Below are 17978 nucleotides of genomic sequence, written 5' to 3'. Positions count from 1 at the left end.
TAAAGGAGATTGTCTGGCTTCAAAGTTTTTTGGAAGAGTTAGGCAAGAAACAAGAAAACAATGTTTTGTATTGCGACAGTCAAAGTGCTATCCATCTAGCAAAGAATCCGTCTTTTCATTTCAGAACGAAGCACATACAATTGCGATATCATTTTATCCGATCTCTTTTAGAAGATGGGATTTTGAAACTTGAAAAGATTAGTGGATCTCAAAATCCGACAGACATGTTGACAAAGACGGTGACTACGGACAAACTGAAGTTGTGTTCAGCTTCAGTTAGCATGCTAGAATAACAAGACCAGAAATGTTGCTGCATCGATCGAGGTGTGAAGACATATTAAAATCAGTCTTCAAGTGGGAGATTGTTGAAAGTAAAAAAACACGTGGGGCGGCTGGCAAGGAAATTCAATGGGGCTGTTAATTTTTCAAAGTTAGGCAGCCCATTTTTTTGAATTTAAGAAATGATTAATTACATTTTTGTCATTGCACTTTAGAGTATTTCCAAAGATTAGTCTTTAAGCTTCAACTATAAATACCCTAGCTCATTTAGCTTCAAAATTATCCCAAATCCCAAATCATTTTCTTTCTCCCAATACTAGAGAGCTTTCTTGTGAGTAGTGAGTGTTTTGTAAACACCTGTAAATTTTCTCTCTTAGTAAAAGATCTGCAGTAGTCCGGAGACGTAAGCAAAATTGGCTGAACTCCGTTATCAATTTCGGGTATTATTTTTCCGATTTTATTTCGCATTCTCACTAATCTGGTTATATGGAAATTACTCGTACTCGTTTTATTTCCCAACACGTGGTGGTGTTGGATTTCCATCGGGCCTCAAATGGTCTTTTATGCCAAAAGTATCTGATGGTCACCCTTCATATCTTGTTGTCAATGCTGATGAAAGTGAACCTGAAATCTGTAAAGACAAGGAAATCATGCGCCAAGTCCACAAATTATTGGACGGCTGTCTGATCGCTGGAGTTGGGATGAGAGCTTCAGCTGCTTATATCTACATCAGGGGTGAATATGTGAATGAACGTAAGAACCTTGAAAGAGCTAGAAAAGAAGCGTACGAAGCTGGACTGTTGGGCAAAAATGCATGTGCTTCTGGTTATGATTTTGATGTTCACATACATTTTGGTGCTGGTGCTTCTTTTGTGGTGAATAAACAACATTTCTGGAGAGCCTTGAAGGAAAACAAGGGAAACCAAGATTGGAGCCTCCTTTCCCTGCTAATGCAGGATTATATGGCTGTCCAACTACAGTCACAAATGTTGGAGACAGTGGCTGTTTCTCCCACAATATTGAGGCGTGGTCCTGAGTGGTTTTCCAGTTTTGGGAGGAAGAATAATTCTGGGACAAAATTGTTTTGTGTCTGAGGCCATGTCAACAAGCCTTGCACAGTTGAGGAAGAGATGAGTATACCACCTAAGGAGTTGATAGAAAGGCACTTTGGAGGTGTCAGAGGTGGATGGGACAATTTACATGCAGTAATATCAGGAGGTTCGTCTGTTCCACTTTTACCTAAAAACATCTGTGATGATGTCCTAATGGATTACGATGCACTCAAGGCTGACCAGTCAGGACTGGGAACTTCTGCAGTAATTGTGATGGATAAATCAACGGATGTTGTAGATGCAATCGCAAGGTCTTCTTACTTCTATAAGCACGAGAGTTGTGGACAATGCACACCCTGCAGGGAAGGGACAGGATGGCTATGGCTGATCATGGAAAGAATGAAAGTTGGGAATGCAAAAATTGGAAGAGATTGACATGCTTCAGGAGGTGACTAAGCAGATTGAAGGGCACACAATTTAGGCCTGAGCTCGAGAGAAGGATTAGAGAGCGTGCAGAAAGGGAGTTGCTGGAGGCTTCTGCTTAGTTTCTTCTCAGGTTGCTTCTTGCACCTTTTTGACTTTTATTTTTTGGTTCACTTCTTCCTTCCAAAATATGTACTCTTAGCGTGCATGATATGATGGCATTTACAATTATCAATTTCCGTTTTGACATGTGAATGTTGGTTTCTATGGAACTATGTAAATCCATTGGCCAACTTCTTGGTCTAACATACATATTATGCTTGCTTTCACAACACACTGTATCCTGCCACGCACATGAATGATTGAGAATTAACTTGCATCTTTTACTGTTCTCAAGGAGTTCATTTTAGTTTTCCCTTCACATCATCTGGCAGAGGCAAGCCGACCAGTAGTTGCCTGGTCATGTTAGAAATGGTCAAAAGAACCTTACATATTTTCTTTAAAAAGATAAAAGTTAATAAGAGAGTAGAGAGAAAAATGACATTTAATTGTGTTTCCAAATCAAGTTTAGTTTATTTTTAAGTGGAAAGTGGCATATAGACTGTGCATCCTTGGTCTAAAATGCATAACATTTGGTTCCCTCTTTTTAAACCATGGAAATGAGTAGGATAGTATATATAATGAGTTATCAACTGTTGTCTCATGCTTTGCATATTCTTACAGCAATTGTTACTATGCCATCTGAAGTTTTTTTTGACAAGCTTCATGCTATTTAGGGGATTCTCTGTTTCAAATGACAATTATGGAATAAAGTTTAAGTACCCAAAACGTGGAGCATTGCTGACTCAGGCATAGGGTGGTCGGGTTGTGTTTTATTTGTTTTTTTTTTTTCACAAGCACTTGTGTTAAAAACATTTCACTGTTATTAGAAAATAATGATGTTTCTCCTAGCATTCACCACATTTCCCTTTGTTTTTTTAGCCCTTTTGATTGACATAGTTGATATCTCTATTCATTTTTATAAAAAAAAAATTGAATATACAATGATGTCTGTATTTTGCTATGATCATGAATGTCATTTATCTGGTAACTAGCATACGGGAAAAAATAAATGATTTTATAATAAGTGTCGGTTGTGAAAATTTTGAAGTCAAGGTTACAAACGAACTGTAAGATTTTTGAGTTTGAGCTTAACCTGAAACTCCCCGTTCGAAATCAATCCGAGGATTCTTTTTAAGTTTGAACTTAATTTGAGATCATAATCGTAGTTGGACTCCCTCAAAGCACGCACCCACAATTTATTAACATTTGCAATCGGTTGGAAGCTTAGCTTTGTTAGGAGAGCCTTGTTGAAAAGATCAAGACCCTCGAGTTCAATCCTTCAAGCTCAACGGCCTTTTGTAAACCATTCTAATTGATAAGGTGTACGTACATCTTATTTTATTTGTGACACCCCAAATAAAATTTTAGATTATCTTTTTTCGTTATTTTACAAACACTTTTCGACATCTAAGCTATTTACGACCTGTAAATTTAAATCGTCTGATGTATTACCTTAGCAAGTGTTGTTCTATCCGTTGACGACAAAACTTTGACTACCCAATTAGAGAGCCTTATTTTAGTTGTGTATTATTCAAATTTAATATAATTTACTATTGACACAATAAATCCAACTTGCCATAGAATAGGTGCACAACATTTAAAAGTTTAAGTATACTTCATGTTTAATCTAAATTAGTATTTAACTTTCAAATTGATAATTAAATTAATAGAAAAATATAATCAAAATGATATTCAGAATTTAAAATTTTAAACAAAATATTTTAAAATATAATAACCAATTTAAAATTTGGACCATAATCAAGAGTTGATACAATTAACTATTCTTTCAACTATAAATCAAAAGAGTAGGACTAGAAAATTAATAGACACGATACTAATATTATATATTTAATAAACACAATAATAATCTGATTGAATCATCCGGTCAAACTTTTTAGGATATTTTTTCTTAATATATTAAAAAATAATTTATATTTTTAATCTCACTATTAATAGTATAATAAAAGATGTATTGAAACAAAAAAGATATGTTAAAAAGGTTAAAATTGGGTGGTGGATTGGTGTGATGTTGAGAGTAATAAATCAAACAAAAGATGTCGTTATTATTGTTGTCCTATTCAATTATTTTTATTTATTATGAGCCACCAAGGAGCCGTCCTCTTTTATTTGTTCCAAATAATCTAATAATCAACCTTCTAATCTTTATTTGTTTATGAATTAGTTGGAGCGTTGAAAATGAGATTAGGTATATCCGAATTTTAGCTTTTTTCCATTGTAGATGGCGCCTTGTTGAAAATAATCTAATAAAGTTTCGAGAATTATACATATCGAGAAACACGCTTTTTTTGACTAACACAATATTTGTGTACCTTAAATAGGATCATATCATGAATCCACATTTGAGTAACATACCCCTATAATTATAAGAATTATTAATGTCACCCAAATCCTTTTATTTTTCGAACTAAGTTTTATTATTGTATTTAACATGTGCAAATGTAGATAGAGATACATTCTTTTATTAATGTGAGATGATTACAAGGTAATATGTGATCGAAAGATTCAATTATTTAATAATATATTAAAAAATTCCTACAAATGTAATGTTCGAACTTGAGATCTCTAAAAATAATAATAATCTTTATAATTATTAAAATTGTTTGGTTCGTGCGCAAATACAATTCTTTAAATCTAAAAAACTAAGTCTTTAAGTGAATATGTGAGTATTTATGTGAACTCATAAAAAATAAATAAAAAAATAAAAATTCATTGTTTCTACATGTAACTAGAATTTGAAACTTATGAATAGTATAGGAACTGATAGCATAAATTTACCATGTAGAAACCTCTCATCTCCTAAAATTGCACATTAGCCATCGCGTCGTCTCTTCCCTTTTTCAACCACATTATTCAAAGTTCAGACCCATTGCTATTCAAAATAATAACTTTTTTTATTTATAAAAAAAGTCGTATTCATTTCTTGTTTGATTCCTCATCATCTACCTAAAACTTTCTCTACTGTTACCCTTTCTCCTCTAAGTACATTCCCAATCTCTCTTTTTTCCTGGGAATATCCAATATTCTGTCTGCAACTTTATTTTCCCAGAGTTCAAATATGTTTTCATGAATTGCTTGTCTTTTTGTCTATCTGATTCATAGTCCCGAGTGTAATGATGTTTGCATGAAATGGGTTGCTTCTCTTTCCTCTCCCTGATTCATAGGTTCATTGCCATCTTTGTTTGATTGCAACTGACATAATATTATAAACGTATTTTTTTTTATGAAATTAAAGGGTTCAATGTGTACTCTCACAATTTCTTTTGTTTGAGCATCAAGTGTCGGTCGTTTACTTGTTTTTTTCTCGGATTTTAAAATATTTTCTTTCCACTGGCTGTTTGCAGGTAGAGATTCTCTTCATTTTTTTATGTACATTAATAGTTTTCGTTAGCTGAATAAACGTTGTTAATCCTTTTTTTTCTCTACAGATCATATCAGTCAAGATTGAAAATTTTGTTTCTTTGAAGTTCCAGCAATGGTTCTTGGCCTAAGAACTAAGACCAGAAAAAGCAGCTTACATCAGCTTGTTTACACTGTAAATGTAAAGGAGATTAATCCTTGGTCACCACTGCGATCAGCTCAATCTGTTTTGCTTCAATGGGAAAATGGTGATCAGAGCTCTGGGGTCTTAACTTCTGCCATTGATAATGGTAAGATCGAGTTCAATGAATCTTTCGAACTTCGATTAACTTTAGAAGCATCCCGTAAGAGTACGAATCGTGAGAGTTTCATTAAGAACTGTTTAGAGTTTCACTTGTATGAACCTAAGAAAGATAAGGCTTCTAAAGGTCAACTTTTGGGATCTGCAATTGTAAACCTTGCTGATTATGGTATTATCAAGGAAACCACATCCATTAGCATTCCTTTTACCTTGAAGAGGAGTTCTAGGAACATAGAACAGCCGATTCTTTATCTTAACATCCGGCAATTCGATAAAGATAGCCCGAGTTCATCAACTAAAGGCGGCAGCTTGTTGAAAGAAGTGTCACTAGACAAGGATGGGAGTGAATCTGTTTCTGAATCCATAAATGAAGGAAATGACAAGGAAACTGAGATTGCTTATTTTACGGATGAAGATGATGATGATCTTTCCTCACGGTCATCCCAGACTATTTCTTCGTCTGTTTTTGATCATTCTAGAGATTCACATATTCAACATGATGAGGTACTTAAGTTCAACATTCTGCTTTTGTGCTTTGTTTCCATTTTCATTGAATTGTCTCTTTAACTGCTGTTGTCTTTGAAATTTGAATTTGGGTCAATGATTGGATTGGTTTTGTGATAATTGGCTTAGCAGACTCTGATCTTTAGGCATTGCAAATGCTATTGTTAATTGGAATGCAATTTCAACTTGGGACCTTTTCTAAGGTAAGGCATGGCTGGCGATTAGGCCATGCCTTGGTCTGAAACCTGATAGGAGAGAAATCAACTGAGCTAATATTTACAGTCATTAATTTGTGGATACAAATAATACGATCCCTCTTTAACCATTACACGAGCATAGCTATTAGTTTGGAGCATGCACCCGATGACAGTTTCTTATCTATGACTTCCAGCATGATTCTGTCCTAGGAGGTCTGTCGTAGTTCTGGTTATTTTGGTGGCTGTCAATGCAATCTTAGCAAAGCTAGTATTTCAAATGTTTAATTGCGTGACATTATCGATTACAGAATGGATCAGAATCAACCACTGGTGGGATTGAAAACCTTGGGGTCACTCTTCCCTCTGGTGGAACACACGCAAACTCAGGGATAAGTCCAGCCGTTGAAGCATTCAAACATGTAAATAGGAGGACTAATATCTCATCTTTGATAGACTTGCCCTCTGATCCCAGGAATCCTGTAACTAATCCCATGGCTAAAGTTGCATCCTCGAAGACGAGTGTTACCATTCCAGTAGATACGAACTTAGACCATGTAAAGGATACAGATTTGTCCTCCAACCCGGAGAATCCTGTAACTTATCCTTCTGAAGTTGCATCTTCCGAGACGAGTGTTACCATTTTAGTAGATACGAACATAGACCGTGTAAAAGATAAAGATTTTTCCTCCAACCCCAAAAATCCTCTAACTTATCCGGCTAAAGTTGCATCTTCAGAGACAAGTGTTACTATTACAGTTGATACGAACTTAGACAATGTAAAGGAAACAGATCTGTCCTCCAACCCCAAGAATCATGTAACTTATCCAGCTAAGGTTGCATCTTCAGAGATGAGTGTTGCCATTCCAGTTGATACAAACTTAGACCATGTAAAAGATAAAGATTTGTCCTTGAACCCCGATAATTCATTAACTTATCCCATGGCTGAAGTCGCATCCTCAGAGGCGAGTGTTACCATTCCAGTAGATATGAACTTAGACAATGTAACCCCTACCAAAAGAGAGGGTGACAGAAAAGCATGGAGGCATGATCAAAGCCATGTAAACAGATCTTTAAGTAGCATTTCACATGTTGGTCATTGGAAGGGGAATGAGGAGAAAACGCTGTGGGAAGATGAGCTAGATAGCCAGATTTTGAATGCTGATGAATATTCTCTGCAAGACAGATTAGGTTTTATACCAACACAGGATTCTACTGGAAAGAAAATTACTTCGAGGAGTAATACTTTTCCATCCTTCTTGGAAACAACTGAAGTCAAAGGTGGTTTTGTTGCAAATAATAGACAAAAGCATGTGGCACCTCCTCAGTTGCATTTTGACAAAGCTAAGAGTAATGGAGTGACAAAGAAAATTCAGTTCGCAGAGAAGGCAAAAGAAAATGGTATTCCTGAGGATATTCCAAATGACAACACAAGTTATATGCATAGTGAAAGGGAAGAAACCACAAATACTCAGTTCATGGAGAAGGCAAAGGAACCTGACATTCCTGAAAAGATGCATAACGGTTCTACTAATGACACAAGTAACGAAAGTGAAGAAAATGCAAATAGCTTTTCCATCGGCAAAGTTGAATTGGAGTCCAAAATTGAAATGCTTGAAGAAGAATTGAGAGAAGCTGCTGTTGTTGAGGCTAGTCTTTATTCTGTAATTGCAGAGCATGGGGGTTCTACAAACAAGGTTCATGCTCCAGCTAGACGACTTTCTAGATTTTATATTCATGCTTGCAGAACAGGTAACTCAGGTAAGAGGGCAAGTGCAGCAAGGGCTGCTGTTTCAGGATTGGTTTTAGTCTCTAAAGCATGCGGAAATGATGTTCCAAGGTGTGCTCTAAAACTCTGTAATTTATTTATTTATTTTTAAGTTAGAAAATGAAACTGGCAGGTTTTAGCTTCTGTCGTTTCTATTATCAAATATGTTAGTTTGCACTTTGCTTTTCATGGTTTAGAAAAGAAAACGTATCTATGTTCTCGTACCTACTTGCATCTTTGTTTCCTTATAATTTTCCTTTCATTTATTGAAATACTTCTCTCTGTCGATTTGCCCCGTTTGATCATTCCATTTCTGTTCTTTATAGGTTAACATTCTGGTTTTCAAATTCAATTGTATTGAGAGCAATTGTTAGCCATGCTATTAGGGAAATGGTGTTTGAGGACACCACTCATCCACAAGAGGAAAGCGATTCAACAAAAAGTTCTAATGATTGGGAGGACCCTCAAACATTTTTACTTGCATTGGAAAAGTTCGAAGCTTGGATCTTCTCCAGAATAATCGAGTCTGTCTGGTGGCAGGTCAATCCTTTTCTTTAAAAGCTTATGCAGCATATCTTCGTCTGAGTTCATATCTGACACTATTTCTTCTTATATACTTTCCAGACTTTGACTCCACATATGCAGTCTGATGCAGCAAAGAGCTCAAGCTCAAGGAAAACATCAACCAGAAGATACGGATTAGGAGATCAACAGCAGGGGAATTTTTCGGTCGAGCTTTGGAAGAAGGCTTTTAAAGATGCCTGTGAGAGGCTTTGTCCAATTCGAGCATGTGGACATGAATGTGGTTGTTTATCCGTGTTAGCTAAATTGGTATTATGATACGTTATATATTATAGTTTCTTTTAATGTATGCATAAAAAACTTGGCCTCGGAGTCTACGCTTCTTCATGTTCATAATGTCTATTTGTAATATGATATGATCACACCCTTGTTTCTATTATTTTAAGGATCTGATTGTTAATACTGTTGACATGCAAATTTGACCTTAGCATTGTTTTCTGTTCCATGATTAGGTCATGGAGCAACTGGTGGGTAGATTGGATGTTGCAATGTTCAACGCCATTCTTCGTGAATCAGCCGACGAAATGCCAACAGATCCTGTTTCCGATCCGATATTTGATTCGAAGGTTCTCCCTATTCCTGCGGGCAAATCAAGCTTCGGGGCCGGTGTACAACTAAAAAATGCTGTGAGTAATTGGTTGCTCTCTTTGTTGAGCTACTTTAGCTCTCTCTATGCAGTTACGGATCTTTGTCAAATTTCTTATTTGCTGGAGACAGTTAACTCTTTCTATTAATATGCATGAAGGATTGAGATAGGCTTCAAATATGCTTCAGAGAAGTTGCTTTAATAATGAACAAAGTATGCAAGAGGTTATTATGAGTATGGCATTCCACTAAAAGCTTCTTCTGTGTTAGCAGATTGGAAACTGGTCAAGATGGCTAACTGATCTATTCGGTATTGATGATAATGACGTTCATGATGATAGCAATGAAGTTGGTAATGACAAAAATGCTGGGTATGAGGCTTCCTTCAAGACCTTTTGTCTCCTTAATGCATTGAGTGATCTCATGATGCTTCCACCCGATACGCTTGCCGATCCATCCACACGGAAAGAGGTATAGTTCTGGCATTATATATATGTGTGTATATATAGTATTGTTACTATTGTGTATATACCTCATCCCTTTGCTGCTTCTGTATACATATCTGTTAAATCTCATTTCCCTTCAAATTTTGTTGTTGTAGCTATGCCCCAAGTTCGGTGCACCACTGATCATCAGGGTTCTTAACAATTTTGTGCCAGATGAGTTCAACCCGAACCCAATTCCGGAGGCAGTTTTTGAAGCATTAGAGGAGGTATGTCATGAGATATAGCACCCTCGGAAAAAAAAGTTTGCATAAAATGAACTTTCCACTTCATTTGTCACCTTGGATTCTTCCATGTTTATGGTGCCGGACTTTAAATTTTCCTGACTGATATGTTTTCTCATATTCAGTATATTTCCGAGGCCGTGGATGAGTCCATCACAAACTTTCCATGTATGGCTAATCCGACGGTCTACTCACCACCTTCGGCGGCTTCCCTAACAGGCATTATCGGAGAGATAGGAAGTCAAGCCTTGCAAAGGAGTAGATCATCAGTGCTTAGAAAATCATACACCAGTGACGATGAGCTTGATGAGTTGGATTCACCCATCAGTTCGATCATTATCGTGAACACCCGCGATTCAACCACTTCAAAAGGATCCAATTGGATGAGAACTGGAAATGGAGGGCGGAAAGTTGTTCGATATCAGCTAATCCGAGAGATATGGAAGGATGGTGAATGATGTATTTTTTATGTTTGAACCCCTTGTTCTTCACTGAAGGTGGTTTTTGTGTATGTAGGCTGTTGTATTAAGTTGTTGGAGTTGAGCAGATAATGGTATTTTGTTTTTCTTCATTGTCTATTGTAAACACCAATTTTGTCCCCCACCTTGATAAATCTGCACCAACAAATCCCAACAAAAGTCAAAAAAGAAAAAACAAAATCTCACCTAAATTTTACCTAAGCCCATCAGCATCCCACCGAAAATAAAACATGCTCAATCAACCATAAATCAAGGAGGAAAAACAGAGAAGGAAGAAGGCATTCTGGGGCCTTAAAACTGAAGGGACTCGAACAGAGAGAAGGGGATACAGAGATTGAGAGGGGAGGTTGGCTTGTAAATCGATCAGGGAGGAGAAAAAAGAAAGAAGGGAGAGGGTTCTCACGCAGATTCATTGGCTAAGACCCTCTTGGTTTGTGTTATTTTAATCATTAATGAAGTTTTCATTATTTTCATTTTGAGCCTATTAGTTATTGATAATTTTAATTTTATCCTTACTTGTTTATATGAATAATTATGCTTATATTTAAGATCTAACTATCTTACTTTAATTTATTGATGTTTTAGTATTGTAAGTTTTTTTTATCAATTTATTTTAATTTTTTTATATTATTTGATTTTGATCATTTTATAATTACGGGTGTGTATTTTATTTAAATCTAGAATATTGTTTTGTGAGTTATTTTCATTGTTAGTATATATATATATTATTTGATATTTAATTATTACCCTGATTTGTTGTTGATTTTGTAATTTGGAATTACAAGTTATTATTAATATCCTTTAGCATTTTTAATCACCGAAAAATAAAAATAAAATAAAATAACCCATTAGTAACCATCTCGTTTCATGCTTCATTCTTTGTCTTTGCTTTGCTTTGCTTTCCATGTAAGCTCCTGTTGGACTTAGCTTGCTTATATACTGTTCTTTAGCACATGTATTATTCAATTGCAGTGTAATTATATTTTGGTCTTTTGCCTCTTGTTATAAACTATAATTCGTTGGAATTTTTTTATTGATTTTGTTATGGGTAATTAATTTTATTTGTAACCTTGTTTAAAGTTTCCATATTATCATTTGTGTTTTTTTACATATATACGCATATTCGAATATATATATATATATATGACTTATATTTTATAGTATATATATATATATTAATGTCTTATAGTTTGTATATAGTAATGTATTTTATACATTTTTATTATATACAATTACTAAACATTTATATGTTTTTCTACATATTGAGTAGTTATATACATATATAATATATTCTCATTTTTATGATTATGTATATATTTATTTACCATATTTTGAGCTTCATATACTCATGTATGTATTATTTATAACTAATATTTTTGAAAAATCACAAAGTACTCATTTTACTTACTAATATGTTTATTATCACTTATCTGAATATTTTTAAGAACATGTATTTGTATAACAGAGAGTGGAAAGTATATAGAAATAGTACAATATGATATGACGTTTTAACGAAATGACAATATTCAATAAATGGATCATATTTTAACTTGATATTTGATTTAGGATTTCTACCATTACGACAACGTGTAAGCGACACAGTACTAATTTTGGGCGCTGTGGGGATGCAAATCCTTCCCCGCGTGTAACCGACTCCCGAACCCGTTTAAATCGAATCTTTGGTAAACGCAGATCAATTTTTGTCTTAAAAAATAATTTTTCTTAAAATTATTTTTAAAAGACGTTTTTAGGTATTCGACCTACCTAACCCAAAGGTTGATGGCGACTCTATCCAATTTTATCAAATTTAATTCAAAATCACCAATTTTTTAAAATTAAAAAAGTCGTAACTGTTTTTAAAACAATAAATAATTGTCCCACCTAAAAACGATTATGACATCTATATATTAATAGTTCGTATTATATTTGTATATGATTAATCGAGACCACAAGGTTAAGAGCCTTCCGTTCTACCGACTGAGCTAGACGGGCAACTTGTAGATATTTCTCATATAAATCTATATCATTACAAATATAACGTAAATCACTAGTATGTTTAAATCTTAGAATTAGAGGTGTATCTGGTTTGGTTCGGTTTTCACTAAAATATGAATTGTCCTTTGTTAGTTTTTGAAAATCAGAACATGGTTCGGTTCGGTTTTCACTAAAATATGAAATGTCCTTTGTTAGTTTTTGAAAATGAGAACTGAAATCGAAATCAAATGGTATAAAATTCACGGTTTTCGGTTCGGTTCAGTTTGGCGGTTTTTGACTGTTCGTTATCTTTCAAACTCAAATTCGAGAAAAACAAATTTTCAACTTAAATGGAGTGCAAATATATAAATTTAAATTTATAAAAAATATTAATAGTTTTAATATTTTATTTATTTAAATTTATCTTATAATAAATTCAAAATAAATGTGTTTTGGATACTTAATTTTTTATATTTTTAATTAGATTCAAACGGTTTTTATATGATAAAACCGAATTGAATTAGATATTTATTTTTTTTAAAACCGAACTGAAATCAAACGGTAAATTAAATAATCCAAATCGAATCAAATCAAATAATCTGATTCAATCCATTTTTTTATTTTTTTTTTCAGTTTTATTGCTCAGTCCTAGTTATAACGAACAAAACTAAGAAAATTAAAGCGTACGCTCACCGTGGAGCTTGATACGCTCGGCAGTTAAGTTAGACGGACAATTTGTCAATGACACTCAGCAGATTCTACATCAACCATGACAACTGTAATGTAAGTAATTAAGAGTAAATTTTAAATATGGTCATTAAATTTTCTTAAAATAACAATTTTTACACTATATTATAAAATAAACATTAAATCTTGACTTTGTTATAAAATAGACATCATACTGTTAGTTGTCATTAATTATCGTTAAAGCGACAACATAACATATTAAAAATGAATGAATAATATATTATCAAAATTTTCTTTCAAATAAATACAATCATAAACAAAACCATATTCGATAACGATTTAACACGTTATAAAGTTAAAATAAATTCCGAAGAGAATACGCATATAATTTATATAAAATGAAACTGAAATCTTGAACCTCAAATTTTTTTTAGAGTCATCATTAGCATTAAACCAAACCCGAATACATATTTATTAACAGTTTGATCCAATGTTTTTTTTTATTAAACTGAACTCTTCATTACCGATTAAATTTATTATTTTCAAGTGCAATTTATACAATGTTACTTTTTTTGTAAAGTAAATGCCGAAATATATTTATTTATAGAATTACAACAAGTGCCAGCTCTATCCCAACGGAAACGAGAAGATAAGCAACACCAAATAAAACCAGAACTGAAAAAAGTTAAAACTTACAAAAAATTAGAGAATCTAAATCCCTAATCCGGCTGCTCTTCTCCTTGTCCCTTTTGCTGAGATGGTTTTATGAAAGCATCGCGAGGAGATGTCAACAAAGTAAAATAATGGAGCATGTTCGTGCTTCCCTGTCTTCTGGATCTGACTCATGGTGGATTGAGCCATCGTCTGTCATCAGATGCTTGCCTTGCTGCTCTATTTGGTAATTCCTCTACCCAGTGTCTTTATCGTCCAAAGTCGGATCTGTGGCCAGTATGTGCGCCACCCTTTTTCCTCTGCGTGGAGTGTATCTGTACTCGCATGTAACCAACTGTAGTGCTCTGTTTTTTATTTCTCAGATTAGCGCACTGATCTCAGAATGGTCTGGTTTTCTTGATGTTAGCTTTGTGTTAAAAGAATAATGCCTCACACACTTTATTTTCCTTTTACACTTTTTTAATTTATAATATAATGTTCATGTAATTATACAAGAATTAAACTTCTAACTACTTCTAACAGTCTACCAACTAATTCCTAAAAAACTAACTAACATTTACTATCTCAACACTCCCCCTCAAGTTGGTGGGTGAAAGATATATGAAACCTAGTGCTGCAAAGTGCCAAGTGCTTTAGTCAAGACATCTGCAAGTTGCTCCTTTGAAGGTATATGTTAACTATGATAAATTCTTCTTGAATTTTGTCTCTAACAAAATGACAATCAATTTCGATATGCTTCGTTCTTTCATGAAAGACAGGATTAGAAGCAATCTGTAATGATGTTTTACTGTCACAGAACAGCTTAGCAGGTTGATCCTGTTTCACTCCAAGTTCATTCAACAATCCACTTAGCCAAATCAACTCTGCTGTAATCATAGCCATACATCTGTACTCAGCTTCTGCTGAAGAACGAGCCACTGTGTTCTGTTTTTCCGACTTCCATGAGATCAAGGAATTCCCAAGTTTTATGCAGTATCTTGTTACTGATTTCCTTGATATTGGGCAAGTCACCCAATCAGAGTCACAAAAGGCAATTAAACCACATGTACTTGAAGAATCTAGCAAAATTCTTTACCCTGGATTCTTCTTAATATATCGTACAACTCTCAAGGCTTCTTCTATATGCACTTTTCCAGGCTGATACATAAATTGACTTAGGTGCTAAACTGAATAAGCTATATCAGGCCTGGTGTGGGTTAAATATATGAGCCTGCCTATGAGTCTTTGGAATTGCGTCCTGTCTACCATGCCTTTTTCATTATGCTTTAAACACTTAGTATCTGAAGTAGCAAAGAAATTATTATTTTGCTCCAAAGGTGTTAAAGCAGGCCATGCTCCCCATGCCCCAATATCTTTTATTAATTCTAAAGCATATTTACGCTGGCTTAAGACAATTCCCTTCTCTGATCTCAAAACTTCGAGCCCAAGAAAATATCTTAACTCACCCAAGTCTTTCATCTTGAACTTAGAATTTAGTGTACACTTGAGCTCTTCTATCATATCAGTATCACTGCCAGTAATCAACAAATCATCTACATATACAAGCACATTGACCAACTTGTTTGCTACTCACCTTGTAAACATCGAGTAATCATTCTTACTTTGTTGAAATCTTGCTGATACAAGTGCTTCAGACATTTTCTTGTTCCATTTTCTGGAAGCTTGCTTGAGTCCATACAGAGACTTTTGCAGCTGACAAACCATATGCTCCCCTGGCTGAAAAAGCCTTCAGGTAATTGCATGTAGACTTCTTCAACTAAATCTCCTTGCAAGAATGCATTGTGAACATCCATTTGCCACAACGACCAGTCAAAGATAGAAGCAAGAGCCAAATCAATCTCACAGTAGTGAGTTTAGCAACAGGAGAAAAAGTCTCCACATAGTCAACACCCTCATTCTGATTATACCCTTTGGCCACCAACCGAGCCTTGAACCTTTCCACCTCATCTGAAGCATGATACTTGATTCGATAAAACCACTTGCATCCAATGGGAACTTTACCAGAGGGCAAAGGTACCACAATCCAAGTATTATTAAATTATAATGCTTGAATCTCTCTCATGGCCTGCTGCCATTGTGGATTTTGACAGGTTTCTTGATAAGTAACAGGTTCATTAAGATGAGGAATGGAAGCTGAAAAATGTTGAGTATGTGAAGGTAAATGAGAATAAGAAATGTATTCAGAAATAGGGTAAGTAGAAGAAGGTGAAGTGGATTGGCAAGTGCAGACATAATCGTTTAACCAATTCGGAGGGTTGGATACACGAGTGGATCGTCTAGACACAAGTGGATCCTGATTTAATGGAGGAATATCAACATGATGAGACTCTGAAACAGAAGGAATATCAGATGAACTGTTGAAGAATCAGATGGAGAAATAGGTACTAAAGAATTATCAGAAGGAATAGGTGACACAACAGGAATTTCTTGTGAAAAGCTTGAAGAATTATCAATATGAGATGCATGAATATGTATTGAAGAATCAAGGATTAAGAAATCAAAATCTGAAATACGAGAATGTGAAGGGAAAAAAGGAGAAGATTTTGAAACAGGAAAATGAAAAGGAAAAACAATTTCATGAAACACAATATCTCGACTTACAAGAAATTTCTTTGATTGAAGACTAAACAGAATGAACCCCTTTTGAGTTGAAGAGTATCCCATAAAAACACAAGGAATGGCCTTAGAAGAAAATTTGTCAAGGTAGTTAAGCTTGGTAGCATAACATAAGCAACCAAATACCCTTAAATGAGAAAGATCAGGAATTTTATGGTGAAGGGCTTCAAAAGGAGTTTTGAAATTCAAAACAGAAGAAGGCAAACAGTTTATTATATAACACGCTGTAGTAACACATTCTCCCCAAAATTTAATAGGAACTTTTGAATGAAAACAAAGTGCCCTTGCTACTTCGAGAATATGCCTATGTTTGCGTTCAACAACCCCATTTTGTTGAGGAGTCTGAACGCATGAACTTTGATGAAGAATTCCAAGTGAGTTAAAAAACTTAGAACACTGAGAATTAAAAAATTCATTGCCATTATCACTGCGAATAACTTGAACAGTGGCTGAAAATTGGGTTTTAACAAAAGTGATGATTTTTTTAAGAGATATAATAGTATCACTCTTCAATCTCAACAAGTGCACCCGTCATTCGAGTAAAGTCATCAATTATAGTTAAAAAATATCTATGACCACTATGTGTAGCAACTCGATAAGGACCCCACAAGTCTATATGAATGAGACTAAATGGAGCTTGTGAAGAAGTAAGGCTGATAGGAAATGGAAGTCTAGCTTACTTTGCTAAAGGACATATAGGACAAGAACACAGTAATTTGGAATCTAAGTTAACAGAATGTAACAAGGGTAATTTGTTCATAGTCGAAACAACAGCATGTCCCAAACGAGAATGCCAAATGCTTGTATTATTACTAGAAACAATTGTCATACATTCAGAAGACACATGACCACAATCAAACAAATTTGAATCACATGACATGCTAGAGGAAGTATCAGAAGACAAGACATTTGAACATGTATGTGGAGATGACAAACCAGAAGATGATGACTGAAAAAAATGAAGCCCCCTCTATACTCTTTACCAATCCCCTTCATCCTTCCATTTGAGAGATCCTGCAGGACGCAAAAGTCAGGATAAAAGCTAACAAAACAGTGAAGATCACGAGTAAGTTTTGATATGGAAAGTAATTTGTGAGTGAAATTGGGTACATATAACACATTAGAAAGACTTGTGGTTGAGTTTAGAAAACAGGAACCAACGTATGTAATTAGGATAGTTTTACCATTTGGCAATTCAATGGACCGTGAGAAACACAAGATAGGAGATTTCAAGAATTGAAAATCAGATAATACATGATCTGTAGCACCTGTATCTAAAATCCATATAAGCGAATTATTAGAAGCAGGTAAACAACTATCAACTATACCTGCAAGATTCACAGCAGAATCAACAGTAGCAGCAGAAGAAGACAAAAGGCTAAGAATCTGGTTGTATTGCTCCTGGGTGAAGGTAGGTGCCATGGGAGTAGAGGAACTCAATTTGTCAAGAGCAACAGTAGGGTAAGAGGCAACAACATGTTCAGAAACAACCATTGCAGCTTGAGCATTCTTTCGTTTAGAAAATTTGAAATCGGGTGGAAACCCTATAAGGCAGTAGCAACTATCCCGTTTATGACCTTTGATCTTGCAATAATCACAAACACCTTGAAACCGACGGCGACAATCATGGAATATGCTTGGTTTACTGAAGGAAG

General features: G+C 34.7%; 2 protein-coding genes across 2 annotated transcripts; both read left to right on the top strand.

The window, feature by feature from the left end:
• The first annotated feature begins 807 nt into the window (after positions 1–807).
• On the top strand, positions 808–2687 carry LOC120187561 (NADH dehydrogenase [ubiquinone] flavoprotein 1, mitochondrial-like). Its single transcript, XM_039191263.1, has 2 exons — positions 808–1887; positions 2531–2687. The coding sequence occupies exon 1, from the start codon at positions 843–845 to the stop codon at positions 1371–1373; it is 531 nt and encodes a 176-aa protein (XP_039047194.1). The 5' UTR covers positions 808–842; the 3' UTR covers positions 1374–1887; positions 2531–2687.
• Positions 2688–4790: 2103 nt separating this feature from the next.
• LOC120187783 lies at positions 4791–10466 on the top strand. Its single transcript, XM_039191420.1, has 9 exons — positions 4791–4856; positions 5303–6039; positions 6545–8073; positions 8328–8541; positions 8626–8832; positions 9036–9209; positions 9442–9639; positions 9770–9880; positions 10021–10466. The coding sequence occupies exons 2-9, from the start codon at positions 5350–5352 to the stop codon at positions 10351–10353; spliced, it is 3456 nt and encodes a 1151-aa protein (XP_039047351.1). The 5' UTR covers positions 4791–4856; positions 5303–5349; the 3' UTR covers positions 10354–10466.
• The last annotated feature ends 7512 nt before the right edge of the window (positions 10467–17978 follow it).

The sequence above is a fragment of the Hibiscus syriacus genome, unplaced genomic scaffold, assembly GCF_006381635.1.
Source record: "Hibiscus syriacus cultivar Baekdansim isolate YM2019G1 unplaced genomic scaffold, ASM638163v2 tig00113725_pilon, whole genome shotgun sequence".
Taxonomy (NCBI): domain Eukaryota; kingdom Viridiplantae; phylum Streptophyta; class Magnoliopsida; order Malvales; family Malvaceae; genus Hibiscus; species Hibiscus syriacus.
The sequence above is the reverse complement of the archived record's forward strand: the minus strand, read 5'-3'. Positions and strand labels throughout refer to the sequence as shown.

What these genes read in the sequence shown, in the direction of transcription:
- LOC120187561 (XM_039191263.1), top strand. Translation starts at nt 843, where the DNA reads ATGCCAAAAGTATCTGATGGTCACCCTTCATATCTTGTTGTCAATGCT.
- LOC120187783 (XM_039191420.1), top strand. Translation starts at nt 5,350, where the DNA reads ATGGTTCTTGGCCTAAGAACTAAGACCAGAAAAAGCAGCTTACATCAG. An exon ending in TGCGGAAATGATGTTCCAAG is followed by an intron (nt 8,074 to 8,327) that starts GTGTGCTCTAAA and finishes TGTTCTTTATAG; the next exon opens with GTTAACATTCTGGTTTTCAA. An exon ending in TCGAGTCTGTCTGGTGGCAG is followed by an intron (nt 8,542 to 8,625) that starts GTCAATCCTTTT and finishes TATACTTTCCAG; the next exon opens with ACTTTGACTCCACATATGCA.